The 24,531-nt window shown below is 42.3% G+C and overlaps 1 protein-coding gene, 1 long non-coding RNA gene and 1 pseudogene across 2 annotated transcripts; all 3 read left to right on the forward strand.

The window, feature by feature from the left end:
• The first annotated feature begins 46 nt into the window (after positions 1 to 46).
• On the forward strand, positions 47 to 16,831 carry Mpc2 (mitochondrial pyruvate carrier 2). The gene is made up of 5 exons (XM_047520244.1): positions 47 to 372; positions 10,557 to 10,597; positions 14,713 to 14,797; positions 15,293 to 15,404; positions 16,531 to 16,831. Exons 1-5 carry the CDS (start codon positions 264 to 266, stop codon positions 16,565 to 16,567), a joined length of 384 nt encoding a protein of 127 aa, XP_047376200.1. The 5' UTR covers positions 47 to 263; the 3' UTR covers positions 16,568 to 16,831.
• LOC124961551 (deoxyuridine 5'-triphosphate nucleotidohydrolase, mitochondrial-like) lies at positions 12,682 to 14,704 on the forward strand (annotated as a pseudogene).
• A 1,111-nt stretch (positions 16,832 to 17,942) lies between the features above and the next one.
• LOC124961553 (uncharacterized) lies at positions 17,943 to 23,414 on the forward strand. The gene is made up of 2 exons (XR_007104283.1): positions 17,943 to 20,694; positions 21,357 to 23,414. It is a non-coding gene; the product is annotated as an uncharacterized LOC124961553 (long non-coding RNA).
• Positions 23,415 to 24,531: the final 1,117 nt, after the last annotated feature.

Genomic DNA, 24,531 nt, shown 5'->3' on the forward strand with positions numbered 1-24,531 from the left:
CCTGTTGCCATGACTCCTCCCCCGTCGCCCGGTCGCCCTGCGGGAGGCGGGCGGGTTGTCGCAGAGCCCCCGCCCCCTTCGCCTGCGCCGGGCGCGGGCCCTGGGCGGTTCGCCGGGCGGGCAGAGCCGCGGGAAGGGCGTCCCGGGCAGAGGCGGCCGCGAGGCTCCGTGGCAGGGAAGGTGACGAGCTGCCTTTCGCCGCCAGCCGGAGACCAGGACACGCGGCGCTCCAGCCCGCCGCCCGCGATCGCTGAGCGCACGAGATGGCAGCCGCCGGCGCCCGCGGCCTGCGGGCCAGCTACCACCGGCTCTTGGATAAGGTGGAGCTGATGCTGCCGGAGAAGCTGCGGCCGCTGTACAACCACCCGGCAGGTACGGCCCGGCCGCCGCGGCCCGCCGAGCCCCGCGGGGCCCGCTGACACGCTGCGGTGGGCGCGTCGCCGCCGGCACCTCGCCGCCCCGGGCCCGCTCCCCGGCGGCCGCCGCCGCGTGGGCGAGCGCTGCGCAGGTGACCCGCACCCGGGCCTGCGGGAGGCCGGCGGGTCGAGCCCCGGGCCGGCGTCGACCGTCGCGCGCACCCCGGGGACCCGTCGCGGGGACGCCTCCCCTGCTGGGGTGACCTTGGGCAGAGTCCGGGTCTCGGCCCCTTGGATGTGGCGGGTGTGGGGATTAAAGATGCCGTGCCTGCTGGACTCTTCGTAAGTGCTCGGTGGACGTGGGCTCCCTCTCGTCCCGTGGAAAAGAGTGTCCTGTAATTAAACCCTAATTAAACCGTGAGAAACCGGCAGACCCCAGTTCCTCCAGGTGTTCCCTCCAGATCTGCAGTGGGTTCCCATGTGAGAGAGCAACACCACTTGCCTGGAGGCTAACGTCAGATATATTCTGAGGCTTCTTTCAAGCGTAAAATTTAGCAAAGGAAAGCTTGCAAATTGCAAGATTGAAGTGCTACTGAAAAAATGTTTTTTTCCCCACCTTAAATCTATGTCCTACAGTTTGGTGTCATTAGGAAGGTTGTGAGTTCTATCCATATCTGACTATGAAGCAGCCCTCTGGAATCTGAGATGGTTGCTAAATAGGATTTCCATTTTGATAATGGAATGAAGTATGCCTCTGAATTATACTCTTAGTTTAACCCTTCATATTATTTACTGTAATATTGAGCCCTTTATAAAAATAATCTTTAAGGAGAGGTTGTTATTGATTAGGAAGTTTATTTAGTTTGTCTTTTAGTTGTTTTTCACCTAGATTTTTAGAATTGTGCTGTGTTTTATGGCAGAGGCTTTTGGGGGGATTGGGTAAAGTTCTGAAATGGTCTGGGCATTACAGAGTCAACAATTATGATAGGACAGGATAGTGGAGTCTACTCTGACCCTCTTAAGCTTTGTGTTTTAGCTTTAAGAAAAGATAGGCAGGATAGAAGTGGAGCAACTACTCAAAATAATACAGAATTGGGCAGTTATCTTTGTTTCTTCTTCTTGATAAGGTAGTCTTGTGTTGATCTTTTCCAAGGTCTTGGCTCTTAGTCACCTGTAATTATTGCTCATAATTTTGTATAATTGCTCAACTTTCAGAGTAGATTGTTTCATCTAAGCATCTCTTGAATTGGTTCAGTTATTTTAAACCCTCTCAGAGTATTGGAAGGAACACAGGCTTGAAAACCAGACTGGGTTGAGTCTTGCCCATGTGCTCTTCATCTTAAATTCCTTAAGCTTTATTTTCTGCTCTATAAAATGGGGATAATAATTATCCCATTTAAGTATTTTTGAGAAATGATGTAATGTCTGTAAAACATGTAACAGTGTTCGCTCTTCAACTCTCAACAAATGTTGGTTCTTATCTAAGCTTTTGAACAATATGCAGAGTAAAGATATCTATTTCTGAAGTTATTTATAATTTAAAAGTTGAGGAACACCAAAGTAGAAACAGAAGCACAAAATATAACTGCTGACTGGATGAAATCTGATTAAACATTATTATTCTAAGAGTTATACAGAGTGAATATTAAAAAGTTTTGCATACTATTTTGCATAGTATTGTTATTGAATCACCCTTTAAGCATTAGACAAAATTCACATATAAGAAATTTTTTGAATGTTATGTAAGGCTAAAATATTAACAGTTGGAAATTACACATTACTGATTCTAAATTTTTGAGATTTTTTTTTACCACTAACATGGCTGTCTGGAATGGCAACAAGAATATGTTTTTGTATACAAATATGTTACAGCTGGAATATTACATGGTCCAGGATTTTGAGACCTTCATGCATATGCCTGTGTTCCTGGCACATCACGATCTATCTGCCTTTATGAAAAGGAATAGAGTTCTAGGATGTGAGGGCGATCTGGCTGCGACATCTGTCACCCCATTGATCGCCAGGGTTGATTCGGCTGATCTGGCTGGCTAGGCGGGTGTCCCCTTCCTCCCTCACCGCTCCATGTGCGTCCCTCCCGAAGCTGCGCGCTCTGTCGGACGACCTTCCCCGATAGAGGAGGACCGTTCTTCGGTCAAGGGTATATGAGTAGCTGCGCTCCCCTGCTAGAACCTCCAAACAAGCTCTCAAGGAATAGAGTTCTAGGTGCAACCTAGTCAGGGTCCTCCACTCACAGAAGGGGATGTCACTCCCCTACCAACATCACCTGACTGTATGTCAAAGTATGTGGTTCCACACTAACCACCTGCATGACCGTCCTCCAGGTATGCCTCAGAGATTACCTGGAAGTCTGTTATCCAGTGTTTATTAAAAGCTCAGTTGGTGCTATGGCTTGGATATGGTTGGAGTGCCCCTCAAGGTTTTATGTGTTGAAATTCAGTCCTTATCATGAAATATCAAGAGGGTGTCCTTTGGGAAGTGACCAGGAGTAGATAAAGTCAGTAGGGTGGAGTGTCAGGATTGACTCCTGGTGGGTATGAGAACAGGGAGAGAGACGTGCACATGTGGATGCATGCTGTCTATTGCCGTGCAGTGCTCTTCCTACCTCAGCAGTGTGTGGACAAGGCCATCACCAGATGAGGCCTCTAGATCTTGCACCTCTATAATCATGAGCCAAAATAAGCCTCCTTGCTTGGATATTTCATCATAGTGATTAAAATGAACTACCTACCATTGGGGGAGAAGACTTTATTAGTTAAATAGGTGACATTGCTTTGTTATGTGTAAGTTACAAATAAAGTGGATCGACCTGATGAAACTGGTAGCCCAGTCATGTTGTTAGCATTAGATAAGAATTAACTTTTGCCCAATAAAAGTGAATGATTTTTGGCTGTCAGTATCTGTGTCAAAGACTAAGCTTTACAGATTCTAAGGACCTGTGCATGTAGTTGATCACATGATAGAGAACAGGTGGACTTGCACAGGATCAAGGAACTAAGGGGTGTTGAAAAGTAAGGGGAGAGGAGGGGGTAGGGAAGGCTAATCAGTGGATACCAAGTTAAGTTGGGCAGGAGAAGTTCCAGTGTGTCAATGCACAGTGGGGTGGACTATGGGCAACAGTTGGGTACTGGACATCTCAAAAAAAAAAAAAAAAAAAAAATAGAAGAAAGGATCTTGATGTTTTCAGCATAAGTTACAAATGTTTCAGAGATAGATATTTTTGTCCAGATTTAAACATTACACAATGTACATGGATCAAAACATCACATCTGCTTAAATGTGTATAATTTATATGTTTTTATGTCAACTAAATAATATGAAATTAAAAGGTAGCAAGTGATAGAGGAATGGTATGAGAGGTAGTGGGAAGGTCGTGTTTTTATGACCTCCAAACTTTCAATAAGGTGGAACGTAGTGAATGCCTCAGCTCAGTGTCTGAGTGTGTAAGTATGCATGTGTGTAAAAATTGTCAGTTCTTTCCAAGGAGGATGTTTTCCTTAGGAAAGAATCACATACACAATGATCTACTTTCTCAGTTTAAACTCTTTTATGAAAAGTTAAACTTTGAAAAACATCAATTTAATTAAATAAGACAGTAAAGCTCAAGAAGGAAAAGAACATTATATTCTCTATATTATTCATTATTCTTAAATGGTTCATAGTTTTAAATTTATATATATAGAGAGAGGATGATGTTCCAAAATTGTCAGTGTGAGGCCTTTTCAAGTCCCAAAAGTAAAAGGGTGTTTTGTTTATTTGTTTTTTGGTACTGGAGGTTGAACCCAGGGGCACCTTACCACTGAGGTAAGACCCCAGCCCTTTTTGTTTTTTATTTTGAGACAGGATCTTGCTTAATTACTAAGGCTGTCCTTGAACTTTCCATCTTCCTGCCTCAGCCTCCCCAGCCACTAGAATTACAAGCACACACCAGCATATCCGACTCCAAAAAGTAGGATTTTAAGAAACAAGATGAAAATGTGTTAATTATTAACTTTTTGTCTAAAAGAATATACATTTACATTTGATGGGGGCATATTTCCTTTCATCTTGTGCTTTAAGATAAACTTTTATGAGTGATTTTTGTTTTACTCAGTATTTTTAGCAATTCAAATTTTCTATCTAGTCAAGTTATTGCATTTATCTTAATAAATGTTAACAGTTAATTTTTTACTTTTACTTATCCTGAGAGTAAGATACTATAATCACTTCAGGTATCATAATTATCTCACTTATTTTTATGTTCTTGCATGAGAATAACCATGTAATGGTATGGAGCTCAAACCTGTTTTTTTCAAGATCTAGAATAATATATGTGATATTGTCACTATTTGAGTAATATTAATTTCTTAATACTTTGTTTTGTCAAAACTTTCTGTTTAGACCTGTTGAAGTAAGTTGTAATGTGTTTTCACTGTCATGTCCATGGCAGATTGATTGCTGGTTTCTGGAAAACAGCTTCTGTATCTGAAGTTACTTAACATTATTTACTCTTAAGGTAGAAAATAATTCACTATGGTAAAATAAATTTTCTTTGAAATTGTCTTTAACCCATTATGTAAGCACAGGTATCTTTTCTTTTTCTTTTTTTTTTTTTTTTTTTCCTTTTTTTAAGAATTAACAAAACACTGCTTATTTGCACTTACAAATATCCGGCTCATTATTCATTGCTTCTGAGTAGCCTCTGGTACCTCAGAAAAATCAGCAGTTTCGAATGTGTTATGTATTTGCTACCAATATTCTTCTGTTCATACTTTGCAGTTGTTAAACTAACTAGTTTATTTTCATTGTTTAAAATCACTAACTAAAATGCCTCTGTTGGTCCAAAGTTCTAGCGACCATCATTTCATGTTTAAAGTTTCTTTGGTTCTTGTTTAGTTTGGTAGGGGCTGGTATGCAGTTAATATTTTAAACTAGCTTGGAGCGTTGAGTAAATTAGTTACCAGGCAAACCTACTGAACAGCTTGACTATTCCTTAACCTCATAGAAACAACCAATAAACTTAGAAAGAAACCAGCATCTGGAGGCATTATCCAGGAAACACTTTGGGGGTGGCAGGAGAAGAAACGCTGGTTTCACTATTGGAAGAGCAGAGAGCACCCTCAGCCACAGGCTGCAGCTGTGTACCCACTGACCTGAGCAGGGAGCCGAGCTCCACGCGTGAGTGGAAGATAAACTTGGTGTTTGCACTGTACGTGACCCAGAAGTTCTGTGTGCATCAAAGAGCAATGACCCAGGCGTGCTGACAGCCTCCAGAAGCATGAGCTAGACCGGGTTACGGAGCCTGGAAGGGTTGAGGCACGGGTTACGGAGCCTGGAAGGGTTGAGGCACGGGGTCAGCACGTGTTGGCCAGAGGAGAGTGCCCTGTGTCTGAGGGGCCTGAGGACTGAAGGCTGACCAGCCTGTCATGAAGGGAGCCTGGTATCCCTGGAGGTAGGAACAGGAGGCAGCGTCAAGGCAATCTGGCTCACACCTGAAGATTGAGTATCTTTGATCCACCTCCCTCCTCAACTTGTTGATCCAATGCACTTCTGTTGACAAGGAAGATTAGACAGCAGTCCTTGTTTTTTAAGGAATTTTTTGTCAGCTTAAAGTGACAGATGGCATGATCTGATGAGTATAGAAAGCAACAGAAAAATGTACAGGCTGCTTTGGCAGTTGAGAGAAGGGGCATTTCCCCTGAGGATGGCTTCCGGAGATGAAGCCTCAGGTGAGGGTTTGAAGATGGAGTCAGGTGAAAACAGGGCCGAGTGTTGGGAGTGGACGGTGTAGGCTGAGTACAGAACCTTAAACTGAAACTGAGAACCCCCATGGTGGCCACACCTGTAATCCCAGTACTTGGGAGGCTGAGGCAGGAGGATCGTAAGTAAGTTCAAGGCCAGCCTCAGTAACAGTGAGGCCCTAAGCAACTTCATGAGACCCTGTCTCAAAATTAAAAGAAAAACAGCAAAAGAACTAGGGATGCAGCTCAGTGGTTAAGTGTCTAGTACCAAAAATAGAGTGAAACTGGTTGAGCGTTTGCCTAACATCAGTCTGCCTAGGCCAGAGTTTCTCAACCTTGCGCCATTGACTATTTGAGCTGGATGAGCCTTTGCTGTGGTGGTTGTCCCATGCATAATAGGACATTTAGCAGCATCCCAGGCCTCTGACCCCTAGATGACAGCAGCAGTAGCCCCTTCCCCACTGTGGTTGGCAACCTATATAGGAGGGCAAAATGTCTCCTGGGAACGAAATCACCCCTGGCCAAGAAGCACTGAGCTGGTCTAAAATATAGTTAGAATATAAATTCTGAAACTTAGTGCCTTTGTGTGTTCTTTTAAATTCTTTTTTTCCTTTGGTAAAAATTTCTTTTGAAATTCCAGTCTAGTAACCAAAAGGAATGAAAATTGTTTTCATATTGTGTTCATAATGGAAGGTGATGTGGCTGGAGTTGATGCAGTGGTGACAGACCTAGGGACCTGGAGAAAGGACACGTACGGTGAACCACAAGGTGAATGTAGGTTTCTTTCCCCACTCACTTGTAAGAACATCAAGATTTAGAACTCCTTGAGAGTTTTAGTTCTCCCAGCGGCTGTTCCAACCTTGACTCCAGATTCATTCCACAACTTAAGATAAGGAAAGTCTGGAGGTGGGCGCGTACCGTGAAAATGCCTGCAGCCCAGCATGTGAGAAGCAAAGTGTGCGTTCGGGTCATTGGTGCCCATGGGGAGCAGGGTCTGCGTTGTGACCTTCTAGTGTTTGGAGAGTTATTCTAAACATGGTATACAGCTCCTTTGAAGAATAAGAGGAGAAAATAAAATTTAGGTTTCAGCAGAAGGATGTAGTTAAATTAGAAAATGAACAAACTTAAAAACATGCCAGCCTTTAAATATCAGTTTGATGAAAGCAACTCATGATTTTAGAGTATAGTCATCCTGCAGTAGACACAGGATTACTTCCAGAACTTCATTAGACACCAAAATCCAAGGATGCTCAAATCCCTTAGATAAAATAGCAGGATATTTGCATATAACTAATACATTTCCTCCTGTGTATTTTCAATCATCCCTAAATTACTTATAGTCCCCCATACAATGTAAGTAGTTGTTACAATGTGTTGTTTTAGGAAATTTAAAAAAAGAAAAAAGACAAAAAGTCTTAAGTATTCAATACAGATGCATTTTTTTTTTTTTTTTTTTTTTAATTTTCAGTCTGCAGTTGGTTGAATCCATAGGTGTGGAGCTCACAGAGAAGGCCTAGTGTATTTTAAAAGTTGTTTGTAAGGACTGGGGACTTAGCTTAGAGGTAGAGCATTTGTCTAGCATGCATGAGGCCCTGGATTCCATCCCTGTTGTATGTGTACATGTACACGCCTATATATTTGTATAATATATCCATGTATGTATTAGGGTGATAAACCCTGCTAATACAACCTGCTTTCAACTGTGCTGGCCAGCTTTCCTTAGTACTTAACATTAATATTCATACAAGGGGCAGGGGTTGTGGCTCAGTGGCAGAGCGCTTGCCTAGCATGTAGGATGCACGGGGTTCGATTCTCAGCACCGCCTACAAATAAATGAAATAAAGGTCCTTTGCCAACTAAAAATATATATATATAAAAATTTTATACAGATATGAAGTATGAGGCCAGAAGCTTGAGAAGTCATAATTTTCATAGGTGAGTCAATCCACAGCTGACAGTTAAAGTGCACTGTGGCGGGGTTTAAATCCTATTCTATTAAAATCACACTGAATTAGTAGGTTTAATTCTAAGGATGTTAATTCATTTGAGAGAGATTAAAAAAAAATAGCAAGAACCATATTAAATCTGGAAGAATAGACAAAATCTGTAACACTGCTCATTCTTACTGCTAAGAGCTAGTAATAGTTCATACTGTTGAAACAGAGCCCCTTTGAAATTAAAAGTTTTAGCTCCCCAATTCCCTCAGGCTCAGAATGAAAACTGAGACTCTCCCTCGCAGGCACCCCGGACGCTAAGCTGGCCAGCACAGCCTGGCTCCATCTGTGCGTACACATCCCCTGGTTTTTGTTTCCGCTAACTGTCGCTCCTTCTGTAGGACCAGTGGAGAAGTGATCCAGCTGCTTCTCCTCTGTTTGATCAAATTGCATTAAATCCATTTTTCCTTTTTCCATAGTTTGCTTATTTCTAGATGGGGGTGGGCAGTCAACCAGGAATACTACCTGGAATGTTTCTAAAATAAATAAATAAATAAATTTTATAAAGCAGCCTGCCTAGTTTTACATTTGTCGGATGTTTCTGCTTAATGTTAAAATTAACCAATTACTTTTGAAATTAATTCAGTCAAAATGCACCCAAAACAGGGGTGTTGTCACTGGGTTTGTTTTCATTGGGGTCTTTGCTGTTACCAGAGTGAACCAGTATGACTTTGATGAAAGCACGTGAGAACTGAGTTTCACTGAAAAGTGTTTATCTGGCTTCCAGACATGATTTTACTCAGATTGCCCTTCTGTGCTCAGGTCACTAAGAGGCACCACTGTCTCTTACTTACTAACATAACCCAGTGCCTGGCACAATGTAAGTCTCGCAGTAAGTATTATGGGATGAGTGGCAGCCCTGTCTACAACTAGACCAGAACTAAACCCGGCTCTTCTCCGCTTGGTGCTCTTCCACTTCTTTATCTTTATTGTTTTTCTTGGTTTCCAACTAATGGGTTTAACTCAGTTTTATCTCAGCGTGATCTTAGCATGTGTGAGCAGAACATCAGGTTATGGAGGAGAGTCAGTACTGCTGGGGGAAAGAGCAAGTGTGTCTTCACCTGCTAGCGTTATTGAGAAGTGTTGATTGGGAGCAGATAAAAGAGTAAAAGGGTCCTACTTGGTTGATGGCACCATATTAGAAGTGATTTTTGTGACACATAAAGGCCAATTTTTTTTGCAAAGTAAAGTTTTGAGGCAGCAGTAATAAACTTGTCATATAACAGGATTTTAAAACTGCTTGAGTATGTTTATAAATCACTGTTCTCTTATGTAAAATTTCTTAATTTGCACTTTAAGAAATGTATTGTATTGATGCAGTGTGTGAGAGCATACACAGTGATTGAAGGGCTCTGATATGTAGGGGACTTACCATGTTTAAGTTCCCCTGGACAGACTCTTTCTGTCCCCTCACTGTGTCCCCTGAAGGTTAGCAGAAGCGTGTGATGTGGAGGAGTTGCGTAAAGAGCAGTAGCTCAGGAGTTGCACAACAGCTTCCAGTTGCAATCTGCTGGATGATGCTACCTGAGTTTCCTTCTAGCTCTGAAACATGTTGCTTCTCAAATACTAAGTTATCTAAGACACCAAAATCATCATCAGTACCTCAGGCCTTTTGCACAAAGCAAAGGGGTATGTGGTGACCAAAAATCAAGGACTTGCTATGACTGAGTTTACAAGTGGTCTCTGTCTCTCAGGTGGACTTTAAAGTTAGGCTCACTGAGCTGGGGATGTAGTGGTAGAGTGCCCGCCTCGCATGTGCGACGCTGGGCGTTCAATCCCCAGCACTGTGGACGGAGAAGAAAAAAATTGGTGGAATATGTAGGTTTTTGTTTTTGTTTTTATCTTGTACTAGAGATCAAACCCTGGGGCTCTCCACCACTGAGCTACATCCGCAGCCCTTTTGATTTCTTATTTTGTGGATCTTGCTCAGTTGCTGAGTCCAACCTCAAACGTGAGATCCTCCTGCCTCAGCCACCCAGTAGCTGAGATTACAGGTGTGCACTGCCACACCCAGTGAATATGTAGAAATTTTGTAAAAACTCTTACTATGATACATATGGTAAGATGTCGTTTATGGTTATAAATATTGATAAAATTAGTGAATATACAAATATCTACTGAAGCTCATATTATAAAATTTATAAATTTCAATTTCTCAACTTGAAGATTATCTGGGATTAACATGAAGTTCCATGTTCCAGGCAAAGGCTGGAAATAGTTTCCAAACCATCTCCATTATACCTTAACTAATTGTTAATGGGTCACAAAAATCAAAGCAACTTGCGTGAAAGATCAATACTGTGATACTGTAGTAATTTTCTAAATGTTCAATACAAAGTATGCAGAAAGCATAGTAAAAATGATTAGATTGGTAAATCTTCGGGTTTTCAAAATTTGGTAATGGTTGTTAAAAGACATGTATGTATAACATGTTTGGTTCACTCCTGAATTTTTTTACTTTCTTTCAGGCCCCAGAACAGTTTTTTTCTGGGCTCCAATTATGAAATGGGTAAGTCTGAGTTTTTGCAGCATCTACTGAAAAAACTTCCTTAGTAAGATTTTACTAATTTGTGGTAAGTTTTATGAAAATATACTTCATTATTGGTATGCCTCTAACTGATTTTATGGAAAATATTCTCAGGTGTAGTATCATTTTTACTACATAAAGTATTCCACCTACTTTTGTCTTTCTGAATTCCTTAGATAACAGGGCTTTTGGAACATACTTCCTATCAGAATATACAAGCGAGGAGTGGTGGCGCTCGCCTGTATCTCAGGAACTAGGGAGGCTGAGGCAGGAGGATGGGAAGCTCCAGGCCAACCTCAGTGATATTAGTGAGAACCTGTCTCAAAAAATAAAAAGAGCTGGGTATTGTGCTCCGTGATAAAGTGCCCATGGGTTCATTTTCCAGTGCCAAAAAATAAAAAATACAATTGTGGGCCCCTACAAACATGCAGATTCATTCTAAAATCTTAGGACTGGACTAAGAATATACCATATGAGCGGTCCTGGGGTCCGTCTCTCAGCTCAGCAAGAAAGACAGGAAGATCTCTTGAGCCCAGCCTGGATAACATTGTGAGACACTGTCTCACCAAAAAATAAAAATTATGGCAAGGAAAACATTGACCTAGGTACAACTCCCAAATTAACTTTTCTTATTAACATAGATGAGCGACACTGAAAGCTTAGTCCTTGTCCCTGATGCTGATCTAATAACAAGGATAAGATTTTGAGAAAAAGGAAAAAGAAGTTTTATTGATTTACTAGCAAATGAGAAACTGCAGCAGACTCACATGTCAGGCTGTGATTCTAACTGCCAGGGGAAACAGGGCTTTAAAAAGAGGGAATACCAGGGTACAGAGCTGTATTCCAATTAATTAATGTTTAACATGTGTCCTTGAGAGAGCTCTTGCTCCAGTTTTCAGGTTGGAGTTTTGTTTTGTTTGGGACTGGGGTTTGAACCCAGGAACTCTCCTCCACTAAGCTATATCCCTAGCCCTTTTTATTTTTTATTTTGAAACAGGGTCTCACTAAGTTGACCAGGCTGGCCTTGAACTTGCAGTCCTCCTGCCTCAGCCTCCTGAGTCGCTGGGATTACAGGCCCTTGAGCGTGCTAGGCAAGCACTCTGCCACTGAGCCACATACCGCATCCTGGCATATGTTTTTTAATGAACAAGAAAATACTAAAAGAAATTTATTTTAAGCTATCTCATGAGGATCCCAACCTAGTGAAGATAACCAGATGCTGAGAAAAAAGTGTGGGCTTCAGGCATGTGAAAAACATGTTTTAACTGATGGGAGAAGTGAGAGCTAGCTTGAGTCTACGAGATGCCAAATTGTCTGTGCTGGGTTATTGAACACATCTCTTATTCAATCCTCATCCAAAAGCATTGTTTTCCAAGTAAGGGTTTTGGGGTTCAAAGAACGAGGTGACCACAGACACTAATTTTAGTAAGTGGCAGAGTCAGGATTGAATGTCCAGGTCTGTTTGACTCCAAGGCCTTTGCTCTTGAACACTTCCGTCACCTTGAAACAGTTGCTGTGGGTCTTCGGCTTTCCTAGGGTGTCAGACACTGTTTCACGTAATCTTGATGTGCGCCCTGAGCACTTTCTGCAGCTGTGGTTCTATTATGCCAGTGAAGTTCAGAATGAAGTTGACAAGGAGCATGGACCTTCCTCATCTGAGGCTGGCACCGTGGGGAGGTCAGAGTAGTCCTCCTTTAGCAAGCATATAGTCTTGCAGGGGTAGGTAATAATACTCTCATTTTACCTGTGAGGATTTAAGATAGGTTAATGTAACCTGACCAAAGTCAGACAGCTAGTAAGAAGCAGAGATTAGATTCACAGTGAGATTTAGCAAAATAATTTCTATAAGATTAGAATGATGTAAGAATAGACGGGGATTTTTTTAAAACATGGGAAAGCCAGGCATGGTGATCATGTCAGCCTCCTGTAATCCCAGTTATGTGGAAAGCTGAGGTAGGAGGATCAGTTGAGCCCAGCCTAGGCAGCATAATGAGACCCTGTCTCAAAAAAAAAAAAAAAAAAAAAAAATTGCTGGTCTTCACCTTTGCTCGCCTTCCAGTGCTGCCATGCCTTGTTCTGAAGAAGTAACCGCAGTCTCCCCCAGCAAGCGGCCCGGCTGCAGAGGAGGGTGGCTTGCGGTTCTGCTTTGTACGGCTTTTGGAGCACGCCACAGCCCTGCCCTGAGGGTCCAAGCGGGCCACGGGCTATGACCTGTGCAGTGCCTATGATTATATAGTACCACCTATGGAGAAAGCCCTTGTGAAAACAGACATTCAGATGGCTCTTCCTGCTGGGTGCTATGGAAGAATAGCTCCACATTCTGGTTTGGCTGCAAAACACTTCATAGATGAGGATTATAGAGGAAATGTTGGTATTGTGCTATTTAATTTTGGCAAAGAAAAGTTTGAAGTAAAAAAGGGTGATTGAATAGCAAAGCTTATTTGTGAACGGTTTTTTAATCCAGATATAGAAGAAGTTCAAGTGTTGAATGACACTGAAAGGGGTTCAGGAGGTGTTTTGGTTCTACTGGACAGAATTAAAATTTAGGTCAAGTATAGAAAATGAAAATGTTACGTTTCTCTTAAAGACTCTCTGCTTAAAGTGTGTTAGTATTTTGCATGTTTGTAAAGTTAGGTTTAGCTTCTAAAAATGTATTTTCTTATGCTAAAGAGTTCCTCTGTTAGTATCACATGGAAACTTACCTGTATTTTTTCTGCAGTGTATGGTTATGTGTAAATCTGCTTTGTGGTGATCTAATGCAAAATTTTTTTAAAAACCAAATGTATGTACACCAATTTTAGATTTTTTAAAAAATATTCAATAAATGATATCCCTTCAAAAAAAAAAAAATTGCAGACTCTTTCCAAAAGAGAATGTTAGAATACCACTCGAGTCTTCGTAGGTACATTCAGTGAGCCACAATGTGCTAGTCAGCTTTGTACTGCTGTGGCCAGAATACCTGACAGGAGCAACTCAGAGGAGGAAAGCTTCATCTTGGCCCCTGGTTTCAGAGGTCTCAGTACAGACACAGCTGACGCCATTGCTCCAGGCCTGAGGTGAGGTAGAGCATCATGGCAGAATGTGCCGTGGAGGAATCTCAGCTCACGGCAGCTGGGAAGTAGCGAAAAAGGAAGGGGCTCAGAGAAGAAGCACCTTCCAGAGCAGGCCCCAGTGACCACCTCCTCCAGCCACACCCGCCTGCCTACAGTTACCACCCGGTCAGTCCGTTCGGATTGGAGTGGACTGATTGGGTTACAGCTCCCACAGTCCAGTCATTTCATCTCTGACTATTTCTGCAGTAACACTGGAGTTTGGCAGGGAGGACCTCATATCCAGACCATAGCACAGTGAGAGTAATGCATGGATCCAGCAGAATAATTGAAATGGTCCTTTGTTCCCCTGATGGGCAGTTTTCCCCCTGCAGAAGTAGAACAAATATGAAACAGAGAAAAAAAATGCATTGGAGCCTGGAAGGAGGGTGCAGGAGGGATGAGTCTTAACTAGCGGCATTGCTTTCTTGAACTACTAGATTCAGCAATTCAGAACAATTGGGACTTGTTTTAAATTTATGTAAGAATTCATGAGTATATCTGTTCTGTTAAGGAGCAGAACCTTTTGCTGATTTCTGTTTTTCATACGAGAACATCTTTTAGAAACTCAGTAAAACCGGAAATAATTTCTTAAGATATTCTCTAATAACATGCTTAGAATTTACTTAAAATACTTAAATAAAAATGAGGAAAAGAAGGAGGGGAGATAAAAATCTCAATAATTAACTCTGGGTCTGAATTTTTCATTAATAAAAATTGTTTTATTATGTATTCTAATCTTGCAGTAAAGTAGCATAACTAATCTTGTAGTGAAGCCTTGTTAACTTTTCTGAGTGATGCTGATGATGGGATATAGTGGGATAATTTTACAAAGTCAGTATTCAAAACCTAACAGAAGAAATGACCATGTATACGTTGATATTGAATAATCTAACAAAAAATTTAAATTATAACTCTTCTGATATTTCCACTTTTAAAAAAGACTAACACTGACAGAAACTTGAAAACCATTATACCTTTTTTCTTTATGTGTGTGTGTATTTTCAGGGGTTGGTGTGTGCTGGGTTGGCTGATATGGCCAGACCTGCAGAAAAACTCAGCACAGCTCAATCTGCTGTTTTGATGGCCACAGGTAATTAAATTAATACCTTTCCTATTCCACATACAACATAAGTTATTTTGTTTCACATCACTTTATTTAACAATTTAGTACTTAAAATAAATACACACTCTCTACCACTTGCAAAGGAATTAACAGTGTTACCTATCTGTAGGAAGTCATTGCCTTATGAATGGAGGGGACAGAGAAGTGTAGCTGGACTTAAGTATCTGCATGGGTTTTGTTTCTCATGTTTCTGTCACAAACATCTTCTTTTTAATAATTAGGGAAAAAAATTACAGTTAATATTCACTCGTTCTGTAAAGGTTCCCCTGTAGTGTAGGAACTCGGGATTTTGTGGAACACTGAATCAGAGACCTTTTTGAGGATTCAGTATAGCATTTTGTCCTTCCTCCTACATTATTGTTGTCATAGTCTTTTTGTAATTGTTTTACTCTAATTTGAAATATTCAGATGAGTTATTGGGACAGGAGGTATGCTTTTTAAACAGATACTTTGTTTCAACAGGGTTTATTTGGTCAAGATACTCACTTGTAATTATACCAAAAAATTGGAGTCTGTTTGCTGTTAATTTCTTCGTGGGGGCAGCAGGAGCCTCTCAGCTCTTGCGCATTTGGAGGTAAGCCTACCAGGATACTTTTGCATCTCCTTCAGAAGCTACCCAGATGGCAACATAATTTTTTTAGGATTCATATATAATGCTAAGACAGAATGTGCCTGAAGCAGAAATTTAACATTTCTAGAAAAGTCTGGTTTATAAATAAGTTAGAAGTAGTTATGTAGTATGTTACCTAGCTTTTAGATCTAACTTCATTGTGTACCTGGCTAACCCTTTTATGTGGTCCCTTTTATTAAGACAGCATATAAAATGTGTAGCTTATTAAGTAATTTCCAACATAAACCTTTGATTGTTCACATTCAGTGATATATAATAAGACAGGATTTAAATGTATGTAGTATTGAAAATAACATTTAGGACATAGTCACTGGTTGCATTAGAAAATATTCCAAGAGCCCTGGAAGTTTTTTAAGCCATTTACTTGACAGTTACCATTATTCATCAGTGACTAATAATAATGGTAATACGAACAAATGTCTGCAATCAGGATCTTTTTGAAATCTGTACAGTACAGTAGGCTTTATGGGATAAGTTCCTTCATGAGCTTAAACTATTTTCCACCCTGTTAAGCTGGGAAGAATAGTAAGTGAAGTCCAAAGTGTTGTGGAAGAGAGACTCTGACTTGGTCAGTTTTCTGGATGGGTGATAATAAGGAAACAGTCCTTAGCTTCAGTAAGCATAAGTGTTCATAACCTGTTAACCTGTGTTTTAAAAACGTCACTTCAAGTGATTAAACTAGAACACATTCCCAATTGATTTTATTGTTAAGTGTTTATAAGTTGGCCATATTTTGCTAATTTTTTTGCATATGTTCACGTTTGTCATATTCTTATATAGCCCAAGAGTGAAAATATTCATTAAAATAAAACTTTTGCACAGAAAACTGTATGTCATGTAAGCTGTTAAAACTTCTTGGCAGTTGGGATTTAATTATCTGTCATACAGATGAAATGCAGATGAACCCTTGGGTCACTTCTGCCTCTGTCTGGCTCCTGGGAAGACTGTTAGCAGCTACACAGCCACCTGACCACTGGGAAAGAGAAATGGAATATGCTTCCCATTCTCTCCTTACCATAAATTTATCTATTATTACTGATGGTTGTTTTTCTTTCTCTTTCTTTTATAGGTATAACCAAGAACTAAAAGCTAAAGCAATCAAATAAGAGTTCCTGATCACCTAAATCTAGATGTGGACATAACCACTGGGACCTAGCTTAGTATTTGATTATTTTAAGGCATTGCTAGCTGTGCTAACATTTGGAAGGCACACACACAAAAAAAATCTTGCTGAAACTGGTAGCTAGTGCTTGATTCCATAGAAAATAAAGTGAATTTTAATAATAGTCTTTCTTTACACATGACTTAGGGAACTTATCTGTGATATTTTTTCTACCATCTGTCCATAATAAACCATACTTGGTCATACACACCATAGCCTGTGGTTTTAGTTAGCCAAAATTTGTACATAAAAGAACAAACAAATTGAGCAAGCTAAAAGTTTATGTGTTCTGCTTATTTAGTTTAAGGTTGATCAAGTAGCTTAAGTGAAAGGAAATCATATTGAGGAGGGTGAGAAATGGGTGGTGGAGGGGTTCATAGAATGACCTCATGCTACCTGAGAACATTTTAACCTGACATGAAGAATCTTGATTTTACTTATTTATTTTGCATATTATATGAAATTCTTTTACAGCTGTAGAATTTTTTTTCTTTTTTGGGTGGCAGAGGTAGGTGACTGGGGATTAAACCTGGGGCACTCTACCACTGAGCTACATTCCTAACCCTTTTAATTTTGAGAGAGTCTTCCTAAGTTGCCCAAGCTGGTCTCAAACTTGTGATCCTCCTACCTCAGTCTCCCAAGTTGCTGAGATTATAGATGTGCACCACCATATCTGGCTACAGCTACTGATTTAAAAATAGTCTTATAAAAATCAGTTGAGATGTGTTTTGTTTGGGGCTTTTTTTTAGGGGAGATGTTTTGGTTTTTGCTTTGTTTTGGTACTGGGGCACTTTGCTACTGAGCTACATCCCCATTCCTTTTTAAATTTCTTTAAAATTTTTGAGACGGAGCCTTGCTAGGTTGCCCAGGCTGACCTCAAACCCAGTGAGATGATGTTTTAACACAGTGCCTGAGCCATGAAGAGTGTTCGATGTGTAAATTACAGTTTGTAACTAATGTAATGTGGCAGGAAAGGCTGAGAGTCAGACAGACCTGAATTGGAGTCCCAGTTCTGTGATGAATAAGCTATGACTTGAGCAAGTTGAGTGCCTAGCAGAGCCTCTGGAACCCGAGGAAGATTCCTGTGTATGTCATGACCTTTTTCTCCAAAGCGAGGAGAGACGGCCATATAGAATTATGCAGGTCTCTTTGATTTGGGCTTCAATTTTGAGTACGGAACTTTTTTCTAAAAGTGCTAATGAAGTTGATCTTCATTAGAACTATAGTCAGATGAATAAGCAAAGCCAGTTATTTCAAAATTTGAATAAGCAAGAAAAATAACTTGGTAGATTGAAAACAGGGCCTTTTACATGCTAAACACACATTCTTGACACACAGTATCAAGAGCTTCTTAAATAGTGCAATGTACTACGACTGATGAAAACTGGCCACTAGCAGTTGAAAATCTTGCATTTTATCATTTGTCCCTTCACCATAGTCTGTATTTGAGGAGGAAAATAGAGACTTTGACATAAGCAAAAGTGAAGAGGTCTCAGCTGCCAGATTATTGCCATCTTTCCATAAGCCACACCGTTAAATTCAGCTGTTAAGCATATGTGTTTCCAAGGTGAAGCATCTAGGAAAAACAGGAGATGGGACATAGACATGGAAAAGTTTATTAAAATATATGTTGAGCTGGTATTTCAATTCCTCTTCATGGAAAGCTGCTCTTTGCCTTGTGGCCTCCTAAGCACTCTTTGTCAAATTGTCACTTTTGACTGCAATCACAAGCAATCCTCAAATCATCCACAGAGCTGGGGTGCAGCTCAGTGGTGGAGCACTTGCCTAGCATGCACCAGGCCCTGGGTTCCATCCCCACCACTGTGGGGGAGAAAAAGAAACACATTGACAATCCACCCATCATTTCTGCCCCCAGACTCTTTATCTCATTATGAATCTTAAAAATTAGATGACTCTAAAATATATCCTGTCAAAAACTTATTGCACTTGGAACTCAATCTAATGATTAGATACACATTTACTCTTAAAAACTTAGAAGAGGGCTGAGGTTGTGGCTCAGTGGTAGAGCGCTTGCCTAGCACGTGTGAGGCATTGGGTTCCATCCCCAGCACCACATAAAAATAAAAGTTATGGTGTCCATCTACAACTAAAAAAAATTTTTTAAAAACTTAGAATAATTCATGTACTGGAAGTCCAACTCTCACTGTAGATACTGAACTCCATGAAAAGATCTTCCACAGTGGTACTGATCACTTGATCAAATCACTTAGTGTAGTTGAGTTGAATTCTGTCTCAATCTTCTAACAAGTCCTTTCCTATGGCTTTATTAGGTAAGTTTTCTCAGTGCCAGATCCGATAGCCATGTGCTTCAACTCACCTCTAGCACATATTGACAGATTTCATTAACCTTTGTCTCTGAGATTGGTATTTTCTTTAGGTACTGAGTTGAACCCAGGGGCACTTTACCACTAAGCTACATCTCAGTTCTTTTCATTTTTTATTTTGACATACAGTCTCACAAAGTTGGTGAAGTTCTTGCTAAATTTCTGAGGTAGACCTCAAACTTGAGCTCCTCCTGCCTCAGTCTCCTGGGTCGTTGGAATTACAGGCATGTGCCACTGCCCCTGGCAGATTTGATATTTTCAAAAGTAAAACAGGAATGATAGTACTGACTTCATAGGATTGTTGTGAAGATGAATTGAGACTGTGTTAGCAGTGCCTGCTTCATGCTGAGTATTAAAAATATATACAAAATTCACAAAATAGTAAACAATTGAACATAGATTCAAAAGTACCTTTTTAGACTTAGGAAGTTTGAATTTAGCTACCAAAAAATATGCCTTTAACATAATCCTTTTTTGTGGTTTCATGTTCATTTCAAGGAAATACCGATCCAAGTTATATCAATGCTGCATTTCTCCATAGTAAACAGATTTTTTTTTAAGTTGTTTAAATGACAGTAAAAGGTTGAATGTTAACAAGGATTGACTTGAAAGCCAAGTTTCCTCTTTATAAAACAAAGTCTATTGGAACTTATTTATAAACAAAACAGAAAAAAGCCCTGGCATTTGCTGAGACGGCTCTCTCTCTAGGGGTCCATTTAATTACAGGAGGCGTGCTTCTAAGACTGGTCCTCACAACTGAGGCCACGAGCCAGTCAGCTTTGCATTGCTGTGATCAAAATGCCTGACAAAACAACTCAGACACATAATAAAAGAACAAATTAGAATTCAGACACTGAGAGGAGGAAGAGTTCATTTTAGTTCCTGGTGTCAGTCCATCAAGGGCCAGATCCGTCCCTCGGACCCGGGTGAGGAAGGACATGGAGGAAGGACCTGCTAAGAGAAGCTGCTCGGCTCGCTGCCTACACGCCCTGCCTCAACCTGCCACATTGGGGACCGTGCTTCTAACACATGATGAGTGTTTGTGGGAATATTCCAGATACAAACCGTATCAAAATTTTACTCAGCAAACGTAATTAAGTGAACCTTTGTTTTCCCTCAAGGCAACCATGTTTCAAAACATTTTGAAATGCACAGTAATTTAATTATAGGTCTGGGTTTATTTGAAAACATTTGAGTTTTCAGTTGCATTTTTTAATTCAGGTTTTACATATGTGCCCTTAAGTGTTAATTATTGTGATATTCATAAGAATGTCTAGAAAATCAAAACATGATTTAAGCTGTTAGAAAAGATGCCACCCTTTTAAAACATTTTGTCAGTGTCAGTGTCAGTTTTGAGAGAAAACTCAAGTCAGGCATGTGGTGTACACCTGTAATCCCAGCAATCAGAGAGGCTGAGACAAGAGGATCACAAGTTTGAGACCAGCCTCAGCACCTTAGTGAGATCCTGTCTCTAAATAAAAATTAAGCCCAGTGGTAAAGCACCCCGGGGTTAAATGTCCAGTACCAAAAAAAGAAAGAAATCTAGCACCACATGGGATATCAAAATGTTGGGGTAAATTTGGCTAGAAGCATGCACTTAATCATTCAGAAGTATGTAATTCCTCAAGAACAAAGTTCACCTCAGAAATCTTTGAGTTCCGTATAACTGGTAAATTCCATGTTCCTGGTACAAGCCATCGTCAACAGTAGCTGCCCCCTATCTGAGGTGAGTGCTCCAAGATCCCAGTGGAGGCTTGAAACTATCGTCTTCCTGTTCATCCAGGCCCAGGATAAAGTTTGATTCATCAATTAAATATTTATCACAGAGGTTGACAACACATTGCAATAGGAATCGTGTGTGAGTGTGAGTGCGTGTGGTCTGTCTCATCTGCCAGGGAGGAAATAGCGCATGCGGGATGGATGCTCTACACAAAGGGATGTTGCTTGTCCCACACAGGACGGAATGGGGCAGCACGAGACTCCGTCGCTACGCAGAGCTACAGTTGAAAAATCAGGACTTTGCTCTTCTGTAATTTTCTAGTAATGCTTTCAGGCTCTGGTAGACCACGGGTGACAAACTCGAGCAAGGCCCCCTAGGTGTGGGACCACCCTGTTGCCTAAAGACTGAGGCGCCAGCTTGCTCTCGCTGGCCTCAGTCGCCCTCCACGGGGTTGGGAAGCGCTGGGAAACTGCTTTGGGGTCACGGCAGGCTCCCCTCTCCACCCCGCCACGTCCAGACAAGGGAACCCTAGGCCCAGCCAGTGCTTGGTCCCTGGCCACTCCAGGTGGGGGAGGGCGGCCAATCAGAAGCCTGCTCAGGGCACGTGCAACAATGAACTTCAGAGGAGGGTTGGCCTGGGAGATGAAAAACTGTCGTTTTCCTGTCAGACGAAACTGTCGTTTTGTGGGTTGGCTGTGGACAGACATGGCGCTCCTGCTGTCTTCCGAATGATGCCAGCCAGGCCCCTGCCCTCTGCGCTCCTGCGGGATGCAGGCCCCCTGTAGGCTCTGGCTTGCCTCGGCCTTGGAGAGCAGAGGTACGTGGAAGCCCGAGTCCCGGGAGGGCGCCGGCAGCCACCTGGGAGGGAGACGCCAACGGGGTGCCAGGACGGGACAGCGCTGTGGGGGTCAGGCTTGTCGCGCCTGCAGGGCTCAGTGAGGGCAGAGGTTCGAGGGCTTCGGTGCCACCCGTGCTGGGCATCCTGCTCACCCTCAGCCTCCGCTGCGACCTCTCAGTGATGGCAATAGCGTCCTTTCCTCAGTCACTGACAGTGCCTACCCCTGAGTGGCAGGAAGGTGCCGGAAGAAACAGATGGACAACTCGGGGAAGACAAAACGTGCACAGGACCGAAGAAAACCAGGGGCCTTCATGTAGGAGGCGAACCTCAAGCTTATGGACACTGAATGCCGTGGCAACTCAGAAGAGAAGAGAAGGAGACCCGAGCGCACAGCCTGTCCCCACCCTGCCTTCCGCCTGCCCAGCCCCACCACTCACCCAGCATGAGTCCGCTTCTTGTTGGACTGAGGATTGAACCCAGGGGTGCTCTACCACTGAGCTACGTCCCCAGTCTTTTTTATTTTTTTATTTTCAGACAGGATCTTGCTAAGTTGCTGAGGCTGGTCTTGAACTTGAGAGCCTCCTGCCACAACCTCCTGAGTCACTGGGATTACAGACAGGTGCCGCCACGCTCGGTTGGCATGTCGATGGAAAGTAGAACATAAGCTGAACTCTTTTAGAAAGTTCTAGAAGAGATGGAGAGAAACAGTGGATAGTGTTAATCCCTAACTGCTCTGCAGTTTCCACTGCTGGGCGCTGCCGAGCCCTCCCTAAGCAGGGTGGGATGCACGCTCTCCTGGCTGCCTCTACGCCTCCATAGCGCCCACTCTGCTGCTGCCTTACCTGTGGTAGAACTGGCCGCACAGGGTGGGGAATGCCGTCGATTCGTGTTCTGAGTGCTCTGAGATGAAATACACCTTTTTTCTGGGTCGTCACATCCCCAAAGTGTCATAAAGCTTATACAAATGGGATTCCAGCTCGGACGGACCAGAGGACACAACGTGGACTCTCCAGTCCCACAGACCTGGCTTCTCCAGCAGTGTGGCTGGGGACAAGTCAGCACCTCTGAGCCTAACTCACTGTAGTCTGGAGGATTAAATGCGGTAATCTATGTAAAATCCTTCACACAAATTGGTCTTGATTAGAATTGCAATGTCTCCATATCTGTAGAAAGCACACATCTCTGTTACTAACCAACCTCTAATGTTGCAGAACTTAATACAGGATTACTCTAAAGTGGAAACTTTCTAGTGTCCTCTCATGGGTGACTGTTCATAAGAAAAACTCCCAGGCATTTTAAATGTCTCTGCCTTTTGGGGGCCGAGAAGGGGGATTGGGATTGAACCCACGGGCACTACTACAACCCCGGGGTCTTTTTTTTTTTTTTTTTTTTTAATGTGAGACAAGGTCTTTCCCATGCTGTCTTCAAACTTGCCATCCTCCTGCCTCAGTTTCCCAAGTCACTGGGATTACAGGCATGGCCACCATACCCAACAAGATATCCCTGCTTTTTAAGCCCATGAACAAAAATATTCCTTCACTTGTCATTTCAATCAAAATGCACCTAGTTTTCTTGCTTTATTCATAAACTTAGAAAAAAATCTGTCCTCAATTCACCCTAATTAAAACAATGGAGTTGGTTTTGGTGGTGCACACCTGTAATCCCAGCTATTGAGGAGGTTGAGGTAGGAGGATCTCAAATTTGAGACCAGCCTCAGCAACTTTGGGACAACCTGTCTCAAAATAAAAAGCACTGGAGATGTAGCTCAGTGGTAGATCACTCCTGGATCCAATTCCAAATACAACAAATGAAAGGAAAAAAAAAAGGAATCAGCCACCATCTTTCTTTCCACTAACTTGTAAAAACCCTCCCGGCAGGCGGCTCTGCATCCTGTACTTTTATTTGCACAGTCTGGCCGTCTCATGGACAGTAGCCAATGAGAACAAGTTAAAGGGCGCCCTGGCAGGCAGGCACGAGCTGCCCTCTGCCCGGTTCCTCTCCCGTCTCAGTTCCGGGGCTGCACCGCTCACTGCAGAAGCCTTTCCAGAAATCCGCTGTTTAAGGTCACTTATCCTCAGTGAACCTGCTCCCTTCACCGAAGAAAAAATGCCAACTCAGGGGCACTTCAACTCTAAACCACATCCCCAGCCCCTTCTTTTTTATTTTGAGATGGGGTTGCTAAATTGCTGAGGCTGGCTTTGAACTCAAAATCCTCCTGTCCTAGTCTCTAGAGCCACTGGGATTACAGATGAGCATCACCACGGCCAGCAGGATTCTCATTTAGCCAAACAAAATCCCTACGTCAGGGAGCCAGTGGGTGGTTCTTTGGTTGGCTGCACGGGCCTCAGTAGACTTGGTGTGAGGACCTATGTCTCCTACTTACCCCCTGACTTTCGCATTTCAGTCTGAATATTCGAAGACAACTACCATGTTAACCCAAATGTCCTCTCCTGACCTGACATTTCCAATCTCTCCCATCATTCCTCATGTTCCACAGTTAATGAATTTCAAATAAAGCAGGCTGGTTGAACCCAAGTTCAGTCTGGGTCAGCTCTGAACACTGCCTGGGTACCTCAAGATTGCACCTCACCTAAGTGGCCCCTACATGAAAAGGTGCTCAATCACTTTAGCACGAAAGAGAAGCACAAAACCAGATGTCAGCACTTAGGAGCAAGATGGCGAGAACTTCTGGAAACAGCAGTGCATGCTGGTTGTGTACGCAGTAGCTGAACTCACAGTTTGCTTTCAGCCAGCTCTGAAAAGCTGTTTGGCAAACTCTGTTGGCCTGAAGCCTGGGATAGCTCAGTAGTGGAGCAATGCCTAGCAGGCACGAGGCCCTGGGTAGATCCCTAACACCAAAATGGAAAGAAAAAAAAGATGAATTAAGGTTCAGTGTACACGCATCCTGTGAGCCGGCAATTCCTGCCATAGTCGTATTCCCGGGAGCAATGCAGCCAGGCGTTCACAGTCCACATGCGTAAGATGTTCCCAGACACCTTATTCCT

The sequence above is a fragment of the Sciurus carolinensis genome, chromosome 12 (assembly GCF_902686445.1).
Source record: "Sciurus carolinensis chromosome 12, mSciCar1.2, whole genome shotgun sequence".
In the NCBI taxonomy this organism is placed as follows: Eukaryota; Metazoa; Chordata; class Mammalia; order Rodentia; family Sciuridae; genus Sciurus; species Sciurus carolinensis.